Genomic DNA, 14,109 nt, shown 5'->3' on the forward strand with positions numbered 1-14,109 from the left:
GGTAACAGTTCCTGTACTAAAGTTCTCTGTGCAAAAGGGATAAATGAACTCAGGGGGTTGTGAAAAGAATAACTTTGGAAGAATAAAGTTCTTGTTAGAACTTACTGGAAGAATAGGCTTCATGGCAAGACAACGCATATTTAAGATCTGACAACTGTTTAGTAAAGGAACATGCTTTTAAAAAAACAACCAATACCATATTCAGGTATGATTGATATACAAAATGCTGACCATATTTAATGTATACAACTTGGTGAGTTTGGGGATAAGTATACAGCCATTAAACCAACACCACAATCTATGCCGTAAACACATCCATCACCTCCAAAAGTTTCCTCCTGTCCTCTTTGTTATTACTTTTTGTGATATGAATATAACTTAAGATCTACCCTCTTAGCAAAATATTAAGTGTACAATACAGTATTGTTAACTATGGACACTAAGATGTACAGCAGATCTCTAGGACATATTCATGGTGTATAACTGAAAATTTGTATCCTCTAACCAACACCTTCCTGTTTCCCTCTCCCCATAGCCCCTGGCAACCGCCATTCTACTCCATTTCTGTATATTTGATTATTTTAGATTCCTCATATCATGTAGTATTTGTCCTTCTGTGCCTGATTTATATTACTTAACATAATGTCCTCCAGGTTCATCCATGATGTTGCAAACGGCAGGATTTCCTTCTCTTTTAAGGCTGAATAATATTCCGTTGTATGTAGATACCACATTTTCTTTATTGATTCACCCACTAATGGACACTTAAGTTCTTTTTATGTCTTGGCTATAATAATTGTGAATAATGCTGCAGTGAACATGTGAATGCAGATATCTCTTCAAGATCATGATTTCAGTTCCTTTGGATACATACCCAGGAGTAGGATTGATGGATCATATGGTAGTTCTAACTTTAATTTTTTGAGGAACTTCCATACTCCTTTCCATAATGGCTGCACCAATTTACATTCTCATCAACAGTGTACAATGGTTCCCTTTTCTCCAGACCTTCACCAACACCCCCCCCTTTTTTTAAACAATAACCATCCTAACAGGTGTGAAGAAATGTCTCCTCAGATCCTTTGCCCATTTAAAAAATCAGGTTATTTGGATTTTTGCTATTGAGTTGTAGGAGTTCCTTATATATTTTGGATATTAATCCTTTATAAGATATAGGGTTTGCAGATATTTTCTCCTATTCCATAGGCTGCCTTTTCATTTTGGTGATTGTTTCCTTGTCGTGCAGGAACGTGCTTTTTATATACATCATCTCACCGACTTTCCCAAAGCTGACAGTCCAGAGATACTAAACAGCTTGTCCGGGTCTCACAGCTTTTACCGACCAGTCTCCGGGTCTCCCGACGCCTGCTCAGTGCTCTTTCAACTCCAACTCCGAGACCCAGGCTCCCCGACCTACCTGGTGCTGTGGCTGGCCCTCTCTGTCCAGACTCTGGAGCTGAATCAGCTCTTCTTTCCACGGAGAGATACCAAGAAGTGACTTGCCTGGGCCAGTCTTGCTGCTGACAAATCTGGAAACCTTGAGTTCAGAAACACACTGGGCCAGATCCTGAAAGTGCCCAGCATGGCAGCTTTCTTTTTGATCAATTCTCTCCCATGTACATGGAGAGGGGTTGCAAGTGGCCCTGGTACAGGGATGTCATTGCTTGTGAGCTCCTGGAGGGGGATGGGCACTGTGGGGAGGGAAAGGTGGAAAGGGATCCTGTGTCCTGGGGTTGGGCCTGCTACAGCGCACACAGCTCCTGGTGCCACCTGGAAAACAGGTTTCCTAACTCCCAGGCCACCTAATTTTCCCTCCCACTAAACCACCCCTCTGGTGCATTTACCCCCAACCAGTTGAGCAAGCCCAGTGATTGGAAGGATAACCACAGTGCTCATCTTCTGTCCAACCGCGCTACCTTGGGTGGATTTATTATTGAGGAACCTCTGAGGTTCACGAATATCACCTATGAAAATAAAAAGACAAAGTAAGATCATAGTTTAAGCGGAACCTACTTTCAGTTTTATGCGTAAAAATGTCTTTCATTTCTACAACACTACTTTAGAGTTCACATGATAGGTTCATATATTTGAAAAGCATCTATGGGATTGTCGCGCGGCCCCCATCGCCGGCGGCCTCCTCCGCCCGCCGAGCGCGCTCCCGCGAGGGCCCGGGAACCCGGCGAGCTGGCCGTGCGTTCCGAGTCGCCGCCGTCGCTGCCGGTCTCTGGGGCCGGCGCTTCCAGGCCGGGACAGACGGGCACCTCCCGCCCCTCGAGGCAACCGCCGCCTACCCGCGTGTGTGGGAGGAGCCGCCGCCGCCGCCGCCGCTGGTGCAGACCAAGGAAAAGTCCGGGGCCCCGAGACATGGGAAACATACCGCCGCGCTGCGAGAACAGGTTCCGGTCACTTCCGCCTGTCGGAACCCCGTCCCCCACATCCGCTCTAGTTCCGGCGCTCGGAACCTGGCGGGACGGCGAGGAGTCCGGCCCGAGACGCGGCCGAGGCTGCGGCCACGACCGGCCGGTAGCCCCAGATGGAGAGCGGAGCCTAGCTGGCCCGGCCCGGCGGCGGGGACTTGCAGGCCCCCGAGACCCGGCGCAGGAGCCGACACCCAGCCTTGAGCCAATCCTGCCCCGGCCCCGGAGGGACTCCAGGGCGCCCTTCCCCGCGGCTCGCCGACTTCCCTCCGTGACGAAGTTTTCTCCTGTGCCTTCCCGAGGAGGATCGCTCTCTAGCTCTAGGACTCGCCTTCTGGCGGACTTGCTTGGTTTGCTTTGGGAGGTAACTTGCTTCGCTCTCACCCACATCTCCTTTCCTTGACCACTTCCAGTCGGACGTTCTAGGTGACTGAATGGAGTTTTGAGTTGGACTCTTGTGTTCCTTACAGAGTTGAGCCTGGTCCTGGAGCGCTGGGAGTGGGGTGGCGTCAGCTGTAAGATGCAAATTGGATAAAAGGAGGACCTCTCGCCAAAGGCCCCAATGAATGGCACACAGTCTACTATCACCGATGGGTTGGTATGAAGCTCCCCCTGCGCTTAGCCTCCCTGGATGGGGCCCGACCTAGCCGGAGAGTCAGGGTTTGCCGATTCCCTTTGCCCAGTGAAGTTGACAGGCGTCAGAGAGAGGGTTGTTTTGGAGCTCTGCGATTAGCCTGGGGTTGCTGCCAGGTTATCCGGTTGATTGAATTTGGAAATGTAGGGGGGTGGTTTGTTTGTTTGTTTGGTTTTTGTTTTTCTGAAGAGAAACATTTCTCCAGATTCTCAGGGGAGGGGTAGGTAAAGCCATGACTGTGTTTTTCTGTCTGCAGTGTGCATTAAGATTCTGTACTGATCTTGGAATCAGAGGGTGAAGGTCAGTGCCCGAAGTCACCTGGGGTATTGGTGCATCGTCTGTTTTACTCCTGTCCTGTAGACTCTGTTGCATTTTAGGAATTTCTCTTTGTGAACTTCATTCTGAGACTGCCACATGATGATTTATGAATTTGACATCCTTTAAGTATTGACTTGCACAGTGTTTATTATCTAATAGTTTTCCAGAATGTTGGAGTTACCAGTAAATCACAGGCTCCTGGTGGGGACAATATCAAGGAGCTAAAAAAAGGCGAGGGAACATCATGGGGCTTGATTTTTTTTTTTTTTTTTAGTAATTTTATTTATTTATTTTTGGCTGTGTTGGGTCTTTGTTGCTGCGCGCGGGCTTTCTCTACTTGCAGCGAGCGGGGGTTACTCTTCGTTGTGGTGTGCGGGCTTCTCACTGCGGTGGCTTCTCCTGTTGAGGAGCAGGGGCTCTAGGCTTGCGAGCTTCAGTAGTTGTAGCACGCGGGCTCAGTAGTTGTGGCTCACGGGCTCAGTAGTTGTGGCTCACGGGCTCTAGAGCGCAGGCTCAGTAGTTGTGATGCACGGGCTTAGTTGCTCCGCGGCATGTAGGATCTTCCTGGACCAGGGCTCGAACCTGTGTCCCCTGCATTGGCAGGCAGATTCTTAACCACTGCACCACCAGGGAAGTCCATGGGGCTTGATTTTAATTATTGCGTTTTTAGTATTTCATCTTGCTGAAACATTTGCATTTAAGGGGTATAAAGCCTAAGTGAATTATGTAGTAGAAACTGGCAGGTGGATTTGTTGAGTTGGGTGACTCCTTTATAGTACTTACCTATGTTGCTTGGTGGTGGTTGGTAAATTGAGCTAGACTATGTGTGGTTTAAGTAGAGTTCCCTTATTCTTAAGAGTTATTCTTTGGACTATTAGGCGAAGTGATAAAAGCATATTCCTTTACTACATTTTACTTCTCAGTTTAATTATGACATTGTATCCAGGTCCCAGGTTTTACTCAGCCTTTTTTTTTTTTGGTCAACCTTCAAACTATTACATCATTAAAAAAAAAATCAAATAACTGAACTAAGGGACCAAAGAAAGCACTTTGATGAGAAGTGCAACAATTGTGCTCCTGCAGAAAGTGGTTGAATTTCCTAATAAGAGAGTTTCACCCAATTTTAAGACACATTTGTTGATTTTAAAAGGGCCAAATTCCATTATCATACCATAGCTATTCCAGAAACAGAATTTCCTCTTCCTATTCATGCTTTCCAGTGTCATGTGAATGTTCACCTAAAAGATTCCATTAAATATTTAACCTTTTTTTTTTTTAAAGCACCTGTGGAGTGTACCTATGTGCCAAGCACAGAGCTGTGCTTAGGAGGCAGTGGTGAACAAGTCATTCATGGCTCCCTGTCTACATGAATTCACAGCCTGGCAGAGTGTGAAGCCCTAAGCCCTGGCAGGTTTTGACAGTTTACTGGGAAGCCACATCACCTTGCTGGCTGGTAAGGCTTTTCTGCCTCTTCCCAGCTGACACTTCCCAAGTCACGCGGTGTCCTCGGTACCACATAAAGGACTGCTCAGTGAGCAACAGTGCCTGTATTCTCTCTCTGAGGCCCAAATATGTGTACCTTTTGCACCTTCACTCTGTATCCAGCAGAGGAGTACTTCCTAGGCTCATTCCTCTGGTAGTACCTTTTCCTGGGAGGTGTCGGCTACTTCTCTCTCCTTGACCTACAGGCAGAGTGAAAAGGTCTGTTTCCTCACACTCAGAGTGATGCAATGGAGGATCATGAAAAGATGGTTTTAAGAAGGGTAATTAAAGTTGTTTCCTGTGCTGTGTGCCCTCTCTCTCTTGGCACAGCTAGGGTGGCCCATCCTTGTCAAATGACTGAAACCAGTGTGATGGAGGTCTCCATCTCCAAATTACACCAGCTTGAAAGTGTCATTTCTAGAAGCGACCTCCTTCTGGTCTTTCTTATAAAAGAGCCTCTTGTATGGGAACAAATGAGGAGGATCCACATTGACTGCTTCAGACAGGGACTTCCACATGGAAAGAGATACACCAGCAGCTTTACATCTTCCTCTCCTAAGGAGTACACTCACAGTCCTTTCCTTCTGGGATCTCTGCGCCCTTTGCGGCTCCCATTAACCCTGAAGGTGGTATTCAAGATAATTAAGAGGTGAAGGGAAGGTGTGATAAGGTGGTTTATTCCTAATTCTGAAAATTAATTCTTTAAATCCAGTGCCTTATTGTTTGGTGAATAAGGAGGGGGGAGGGTAATCTAGTACCTTGTTCTTTACTTTAGAATGCTAAGTTCCTATTAATTAATTTTTATTTTTTTTAGCCACGCCGTGTGATGTGCAGGATCTTAGTTCCCCCGACTAGGGATGGAACCCATGTCCCCTGCAGTGGAAGCGCAGAGTCTTAACCACTGGACTGCCAGGGAAGTCCCTCATTAATTTTTTTTTTTTTTTTTTTTTTTTTGCGGTACGCGGGCCTCTAACTGCTGCGGCCTCTCCCATTGCGGAGCACAGGCTCCGGACGCGCAGGCTCAGCGGCCATGGCTCACGGGCCCAGCCCCTCCGCGGCACGTGGGATCCTCCCAGACCGGGGCACGAACCCATGTCCCCTGCATCGGCAGGCGGACTCTCAATCACTGCGCCACCAGGGAAGTCCCTCATTAATTTTTTATATATACAGAAAGATATTTAGTATACGGAACTGGCTCGCGCGATTTTGGAGACTGACAGGTCCCAAGATCTGCAGGTGAGTCCGCAAGCTGGAGACCCAGGAGGGCTGATGGTGTAGTTCCAGTCTGAGCCTCAAGGTCTGAAATCCAGGAGAACTGATGTTTCAGTTACTGTCCAAAGGCTGGCACAAATTTTTATAGATATAGAAAGAAACTTTAAATATCCTCTTTATGATGGAATGATTTGATTGTGCGGCATAACCAGTTCTGTAGCTGCTATTTCATAGTCCCAGGCTGAGGGTTTGTTCAGAGGGAAACAGAGGAATATCTAAGTACATATACTACCTTGCATTCCTAAGCATTTTGAGTTGTTTCTTTATAAAGATTAGCAAACATGGCATAGTTATTTTATTTTGTATCTCTTTAATTGCTAGTGAAGATGTCATTTTTTGTCACCACCTGAAGTTTAAGAGCCTGTATTTTATCTGAACACTTATATTTGCATAAATTCTGTGTATATTTGGGTAGTAACCTGTTATCAGCTCTCACCTTCCCCCCATTATGTTCCTTTCCTTTTGATATTTTATGCATTTCCTGATATTTTATGTACATAGTACCATAGAATGTTGGTTCCTAGCGGTGTACTCAGCAAATATTTATGCAGACATGTTGAGTTTGAACTTGAATGGGCTTTGAGGCTTTCTAGTCCAGGAACCTAAACATACGTATGTAGAAGGTGAGGCTCAGAGCAGTTCAATGATTTATCTAAGGTCATAGCTGGTAAATAAAGAATACTGAGCTAGACCTTGATGTCCGGTAAGGTTCTAGACACCACACCAAATTGCCTCAAACCCTAGAGCAGGGTTTCTCAACCTCAGCACTAGTTTTTGGGCCTAATTGGCCAGATAATTCTTGGTTGTAGGGGACTGTCCTGTGCATTGTAGAATGTTTAGCAGCATCCCTGGCTTCTATCCTCTAGAAGCCAGTAATGAATGCCCCCACCCCTGAGTAGTGACATCTGAAAATATCTCTAGACATTGCCAAGTGTCCCCCGGGGGACAAAATTTTCCCCAGTTGCTCTAGCAAGAGGTAAACACTTCCTAGGCTTTGCGGGGGAGTGGTGAGTTTCCTCTGCAGAAGTTTAGAGTTGGAGCCTGGCACTCTTCTCAGACAGGTGGAGGATGTGGACAAACCCATATAGTTGCCCCATTCTACCTCTACAGAGCCAGGAGTATGGATACTGAGAACCCCTATCCCATCATATAGTTCTGAGTCAGCCCTTCTTCCACAAGGCTCACAGAAGGGCTGAACTGGCAGGCTGGGAATGGGCAGGGAGGAGGTGGGGTCTGCACACTTGTTGGAGCCCAGGCTTCTACTGAGATGGAGACAGCAGTTCAGACCCCTGAAGAATGACACAGGCAGAGTGCTGAGCAGGTCTTCCCAAGATAACGAGTGTGAAGCCCCGGGAAATCAGCACCAGAGACAGCTCCCAGGGCAGACAGTTTTCAGGCACTAGATTGACCCAGAGGAGTTCCTTCCAGCCCTGGTAGTTTGGATCTGAATACCCTTTCCCTGCTGATCCTCCTCCACCAACAGTGTTCAAAATATATGTTTAAGGTAACCTTCACCACTGCACTATGAGATTGCTACTATGATCCTAATGTTACAGAGACTGAAAGCAGACTCAGAGTTTCCCTTGCTCAGTGTTACACAGCTAGAAAATCTCAGGCTTCACAGTTGGACTGAGGATACTGGCTTCAAAGTCTGCTCTTTACCAGATGCCTCCTCCAAGCAAAGCTTAAGCATCACATCTTCCATGAAGAACTTCCAGAAACTCTGTTCCCAATGGAATTGACCACTCCCTCCTCTGCCCCCCACCCCCTGACACCATACCTTGTAAACACTTCACAGCCTCTATAATACTTTGTTGCACTTGTCTCTACATCTTCCCCTGCTATACTGTAGACTTCCTTAAGGCCAGGTCGAATATCCCCAGTTAATAACATGGTGCTGCCTGACACACAGTAGACACTTAATAAATGTCGTTGAATAAATAGATTCAGAGGAGCTACATGAATCAGTTATGGGGACATTCTCCCATGATTAAATCCATTATAGGCGGTCAGCAAGAAGAGAGTTCTCTAATTCCTGATTCTGAACTCTTTTCTATAGTCTTAAAGAATGAAACCAAAGTGATGATTTTGGCAAATGTGGAAAACAAAGATTACTGACTCATTATTTTCCAAGTTGGTCACACTGCTGTTAGAACAACAAATGAAAAAGAAAAAATGAAAGTTACTAGACAGTGTTAACAGATTCAGGTTATTGAATTTTCAATGTTTTCAAGATTGGAGAAGAAAATCCTTAAGGAGGAAAGAAAGAAACAGCAGAATTTGTCCCTGAGCATCTTTATAAGGCAAAAAGTTGAAACTTTGGAAAGGGTCTGATCAGTCTTTGGGGTTGGACACTGCTCTCCAAGACCTGTCAAGCATCACTCCAGTCTAAGGAGAACAAGCTCTCTTGGTTGACTGAGGAATTGATCTCATTTATCACCAGATTCTTGGCTCAATGTAAGATTGTGTTCAGATGTGCCACCCCCCAAAATCTGGGTCTTCCCCAGGGAAGCATCTATGTCTAAGCCACATGAAGGCAAGCTAAGGGCCCTGCTCAGACTCTGTAGTCTTTGGACGACCCTCCACCATTCCTAGTGGGAAGAGACTCCCTATCATTAGCGATCACTCCTAAGGCTAGAAGGCCCTTCGCTTTGGTGAGTCTTTACTTACTATCAGACCCAGAGATCTTCCTGCTACTTGGACTTGGCATTTCTGAGAGTCAAGCACTGGGGACAGGGAGGGATGGAAGAAACAGTTTAAACCCTGAGAGTGCCTGAGGGTATTGGACTTCCAGTTAAACACTTTTGAGTAATTACAACTTTTATCCAAAAGGCACACATAACTTTTATTTTTTATATATATATAAATTTATTTATTTTTGGCTGTGTTGGGTCTTCGTTGTTGCACGCGGGATTTCTCTAGTTGTGGCGAGCAAGGGCTACTCTTTGGTGCAGTGCACGGGCTTCTCGTTGCAGTGGCTTCTCTTGTTGCGGAGCACAGGCTCTAGGTGCGCGGGCTTAGTAGTTGTGGCTCGCAAGCTCTAGAGCGCAGGCTCAGTAGTTGTGGCTCACGGGCTTAGTTGCTCCACGGCACGTGGGATCTTCCTGGACCAGGGCTCTAACCCGTGTCCCCTGCATTGGCAGGCGGATTCTTAACCACTGTGCCACCAGGGAAGCCCAACTGTTGTATTTTTAAAAATTTTTATAAGATATTGAAAGGCAAGGCTTCATATAGTTGATGAAAATAAACACTAAGATTTAAAATAAATGGACTATATAATTTGCAAAGGAAAAAACACACTAAAAACTAGTTAACACACACGGATAAAATCATTCCGGGTAACTTAAAGATATGTCATTCAAAACAAAAGGCTTTATGTTCTGCTTCTTACATCAGGAGTTAAAAAAAAAAAGTCCCACTGCCAACAGTAGGATTTATAATCCTATCATCACTGAGGGAAATCAGTGATGATAGGATTGTAAATTGGACACAGATCTAGGAGACAGCGTGGTGCAGTGGCAGGGTCAGAGAGAGCTGCATTCCAGTCTTGGTTCTGCCACTTACTATCTCTATGATCCTGGAAGTTTCTTTGGGTCTGTGTCTTTCACATCATCTTGAAAATGGGGATAATACTATCCACTACATATACATATACTCTTTTTTTTTCATCTGTAGTTTTACTTTATTTATTTTTTTAACATCTTTATTGGAGTATAATTGCTTTACCATGGTGTGTTAGTTTCTGCTGTATAACAAAGTGAATCAGCTATACATAAACATATATCCCCGTATCTCCTCCCTCTTGCATCTCATATACATATACTCTTCAATGAATAACTGATGTAAACTGTTTAACAGAGAACCTGACATGGATAATTAATGATGGTTGATCTCCCTACTCCCACGGAAGGGAAGAGGTGACAATTCTCAGTGGAAGCAGCATGGATATTTGCTATATTATTCTTCTCTTCTTGAATATGTTATACCGTTATTCTATTCTTGAAAAGAGAGATAGAGAAAGATCTTTAAAACTGGAGGAAAAAAAAAGTCTAGTAACTGTCTGTCCCCATACAAAGTTACTACAATATTATTGACCATAGTCCTTATGCTGTAGATTACATCCCCATGGCTAATTTATTTTTTAACTGGAGGTTTGTACCTCTCAATGCCCTTCACCTATTTCAGCTCCTCCCACCCCCTTTCCTCTGGCAACTACCCATGTTTTTTCTGTATCTATGAGAGACACCATTTCTGTGTTGTTGGATAGTTAGGTTGGTTCCAGTTTGTCAAGACCTTAAATAACACTACAATGAACATCTAGTATAACAAGCATTATGTTTAAATTAGGAAAAATATATTGTTAATTTTTAAAAAGAATTAAGAGCAATTACTGAGAACCCTGATGAAAAGTTGTTATACTCACAGTTATGGTTTATTACAGTGAAAGGATACAGACTAAAATCAGCAAAAGGAAGAGAAGCATGGGGAATGGTCCAGGAGAGTTCCAGGTATGAGCTTCCAGTTGTCCATTCCCAGTGGGATTGTGTGGATTGTGCTTACCTCTCCCAGCAATAGGGTCTGGCAATATGCATGGAATATTTCCAACTAGGAAAGCTCACCTAAACCTTGGTGTCAAAGGTTTTTATTGGAGATCAGTCATGTAAACGTGAATGATCACCAGTGTGGCTGATCTAGAATTTCTATTTGGATCTTTTTTAAAAATGTAATTTCTGGGCTTCCCTGGTGGCACAGTGGTTGAGAGTCCGCCGCCGATGCAGGGGACACGGGTTCATGCCCCGGTCCGGGAAGATCCCACATGCCGCGGAGCGGCTGGGCCCGTGAGCCATGGCCGCTGAGCCTGCGCGTCCGGAGCCTGTGCTCCGCAACGGGAGAGACCACAGCAGTGAGAGGCCCGCTTACCGCAAAAAAAAAAAAAAAAAAAAGTAATTTCTATCTCTTTATTGATATTTTCTATTTTATGAGATAGTATTCTCATACTTTCCTTTAGTTAGTTATTCACGGTTTTCCTGAGTTCTTAATCATATAAAATAGCTGATTTAAAGTCTTTGTCTAATAAGTCCAATGTGTGGGCTTCCTTAGGGCTAGTTCTTCGACTGCTTTTTTTTTTCTTTTCTTTTCTTTTTTTAGTATTTATTTTTGGCTGTGCTGGGTCTTAGTTGCGGCATGAGGGATCTTCGTTGCGGCATGTGGGATCTTTCATTGTGGGGCGTGAGCTTCTCTCTAGTTCTGGTGCACAGGCTCCAGAGCGTGTGGGCTCAGTAGCTGTGGCATGCGGGCTCCAGAGTGTGTGGGCAGCATGTGGGCTCTCTAGTTGTGGCTCGCATGCTCGGTAGTTGTGGCATGTGGGCTTAGTTGCCCCGCGGCATGTGGGATCTTAGTTCCCCGACCAGGGATCGAACCCATGTCCCCTGCATTGGAAGGTGGATTCTTAACCACTGGACCACCAGGGAAGTCCATTGACTGCTTTTTTCTTCTGTATGGGTCATACTTTCCTGGTTCTTTGCATGTCTTTTGCTATTCTGTTGAAAACTGGGCATTTTAAACAATAAAATGTGACAAATCTCGAAATCAGAACTTGATCTCCTTAGGGTTTGTTATTGATGCTGTTGTTGTTTGATTTGTGACTTTCTGGGACTACTGCTGAACATTCTTATTTTTATATCATGTTGGCTATTGAAGTGTGTACTCAGCCTAGTAGTCTGCCAATGATTAGATAGAGATTTCCTTAAATTAACTGAACCAATAAGTCTCATAGTCTTTGCTGAGCGTCTGTTGTGTGTTTCTGGGCGCGTCTTCAATACTCCAGCAATTTATAATTCTCTCTTAGCCTTTGCTCTTTGTGCACAGTCTTAAGGTTAGCCAGAGGTGAGTGATTAGGCCTTCCTAGGTCTTTCCTGGGTGTGTGCACAGTCTTGCACACACACGTAACCTTTTAGATCCCCAAGAATATGTGAGAGCCTTTCAACCCTCCTATGGGCATCTCATTCCTTAGGTTTTCCTTATGTTTTTGGCTGGCCTCTGTTTGCCGCAAGCAGTATCAGTGCTTCAGGCAGCTGTGGTGTTAACTGCCACTGACTGCTTTAGATCCTCTCTCTGGGGACAGGGGCTTCTCCCATGGAGTGAGTTCCAAGTTGGATCAAATAAAGACAAGCCTGTGAATGAGGCCCTTTCAGGGAGCTGAAAAATAGTTCAGATAGTGACAGTTCTCTGGAGATGGGGCTCTGGGGAGCTCCTGAACCAGTTGTCCCTTCCTGTGGCTGGTAGGCTGCTGCTTTTTACAGCTACCTTGATTGTGAACCTGCTGATTTTCAAGCTACCATGGAACTGGGAAGAGACGGATGGAAGAGGGCAATTTAAAATGCCACAAAGCTCACTGTTCTTACTGCTACTGACTTTTTTTAAAAAAAATATATCCCTTTGGCATGCCTTGTAATTTTTTTTGTTGAAAGCCAGACATGTTGTATTGAATCATATGAACTGAGGTAAATAGGCCTTTTGTGTGAAGATTTATGTTAACTGGGCTAGGAGTTGAGCTGTTCTTAATGTTTGCTGTAACTCTAGGTTCTAGAGCCTTCAAACACCTCTAGTGTCCTTGTTTTCATTCCCTTGGGACTCTGGGCTTCCATAAATTCTCCTCCTCAGAGAGAGTTTGTGTCTTATAGCTCTTTCAGCTGTTATCCACTCTTGTTATACTGAATTCCTTTTAGTATGGTGGTAAACTGTGGGGGAGGGGAGCATTCTATAATCCTTTGATTAAATCTCAGTCTTAGAATGAGCCTGTTTCGGGAGGCTATGACCATTACATGTGTTTCTCCATTAGTATTGCTTTCTTTCCCCCACCTTATTTGTATAATAAAATTCCAAACAAATTTATAATGCTAAGAAATCACGTTTGATCTGAAATACCATGGAGAAAGTAAGACGCAAAATATTATACTTAACTTTTTAATTGTATGACAAATGCACTCCTTGCTGCAGAAATGTCAGATTATAAGGCATGTTCACATTAAGAATACCGTCATAACAACAGAAGAAAGATTTATTAACTTTATTGAAATGAAAGAGAAATTTAGATATTATTTAGCTTAGGAAATTATTGATACTACGGAAAAAGATGATATTGACATAATGCTAGTGGTCAGCTATATAAGGAACAGTGGTGACAGGTACACACAAGGTTCTAAAATCCATTATTTCCACCAAAAAAGTGATTATGTTACGTGACTCTGCGGGCACTGGCCCCAGCTTTTTCAACTGGAAGCCCCAGTATTTGTATATTTTGCCCCTATCATGGATATGTTTTCCCTTTCTCTGGATTTGTGTCGGGATCTCTCCTAAGAAACAACCCTGAATATGGAAAAATTAGTACAGCACGTGATGATTTCCAGCCTCTAAATGCCTCAACAAATGGATACTCCAAATGCCTCAATAAATGGATACTTTTGTAAAATAAGTCTCGCTAAAATGTTATACGAGAAAGTTGAGAGTAAAGAGATGGGGAGAGCGCGGAAAACGGGAGGGTCTGTGCTCATTTTTTCAGAAAATAGTCTCAAGAGATCTGCGTGGCCAAGCTCCTCCTGGCAGTCAGGGCCTGGGAAAAGCAACTTTTTATTCAGTATTTCCGCAGCCCCCAGGGGTCACGCAGGCGAACCTGTGATAAATGTAAGTGGGTTTCTCGTCCGGGAAAAGGCTCCACATCTCTCGGACTCAGGACGTGGATTCCGGACCCGGGACGTGGATCCCGCACCCACTAAGGAGCCTATTGGTCTCGGGGCGAGTCGGACGCCCTCTGCAGGCCGTTGATGAGTGGCGAACAAAGCCAAGCGCCTCCTCGCGGCCATGTCGGAGAATCACGGAAATTTTCGAGGCCCTGCTTTTCGTTAATGGCCCTGGAGATGCTCTGCTCTAGCCATACCTGTTCTCTTTCCTGGGACAAGCCTTCGTGCCATAGCTTGGAGAGCAAGG

The 14,109-nt window shown here is 44.8% G+C and overlaps 2 protein-coding genes across 4 annotated transcripts in view; one reads left to right on the plus strand and one right to left on the minus strand.

Annotated features, from left to right (window-relative positions):
* LOC137227552 (collagen alpha-2(I) chain-like) lies at positions 1-2,807 on the minus strand. The gene is made up of 2 exons (XM_067743637.1): positions 2,292-2,807; positions 1-1,964 (listed from the first exon to the last, which is right to left on the minus strand). Exons 1-2 carry the CDS (start codon positions 2,805-2,807, stop codon positions 1,893-1,895), a joined length of 588 nt encoding a protein of 195 aa, XP_067599738.1. The 3' UTR covers positions 1-1,892.
* The window catches only part of ZFP37 (ZFP37 zinc finger protein), a 45,281-nt gene continuing 33,812 nt past the window's right edge, over positions 2,641-14,109 (plus strand). The window contains exons 1-2 of one of the 3 annotated variants that reach the window (XM_067743633.1): positions 2,641-2,781; positions 2,888-3,015. In XM_067743633.1, coding sequence (XP_067599734.1) covers positions 2,980-3,015 — 36 coding nt within the window. In that variant the 5' untranslated portion in view covers positions 2,641-2,781; positions 2,888-2,979. Of the gene's footprint in view, positions 2,782-2,805; positions 3,016-14,109 lie in introns of those variants that run through there. The other 2 variants (XM_067743632.1, XM_067743635.1) reach the window with 2 other exon arrangements.

Source organism: Pseudorca crassidens, chromosome 7 (assembly GCF_039906515.1).
Source record: "Pseudorca crassidens isolate mPseCra1 chromosome 7, mPseCra1.hap1, whole genome shotgun sequence".
In the NCBI taxonomy this organism is placed as follows: Eukaryota; Metazoa; Chordata; class Mammalia; order Artiodactyla; family Delphinidae; genus Pseudorca; species Pseudorca crassidens.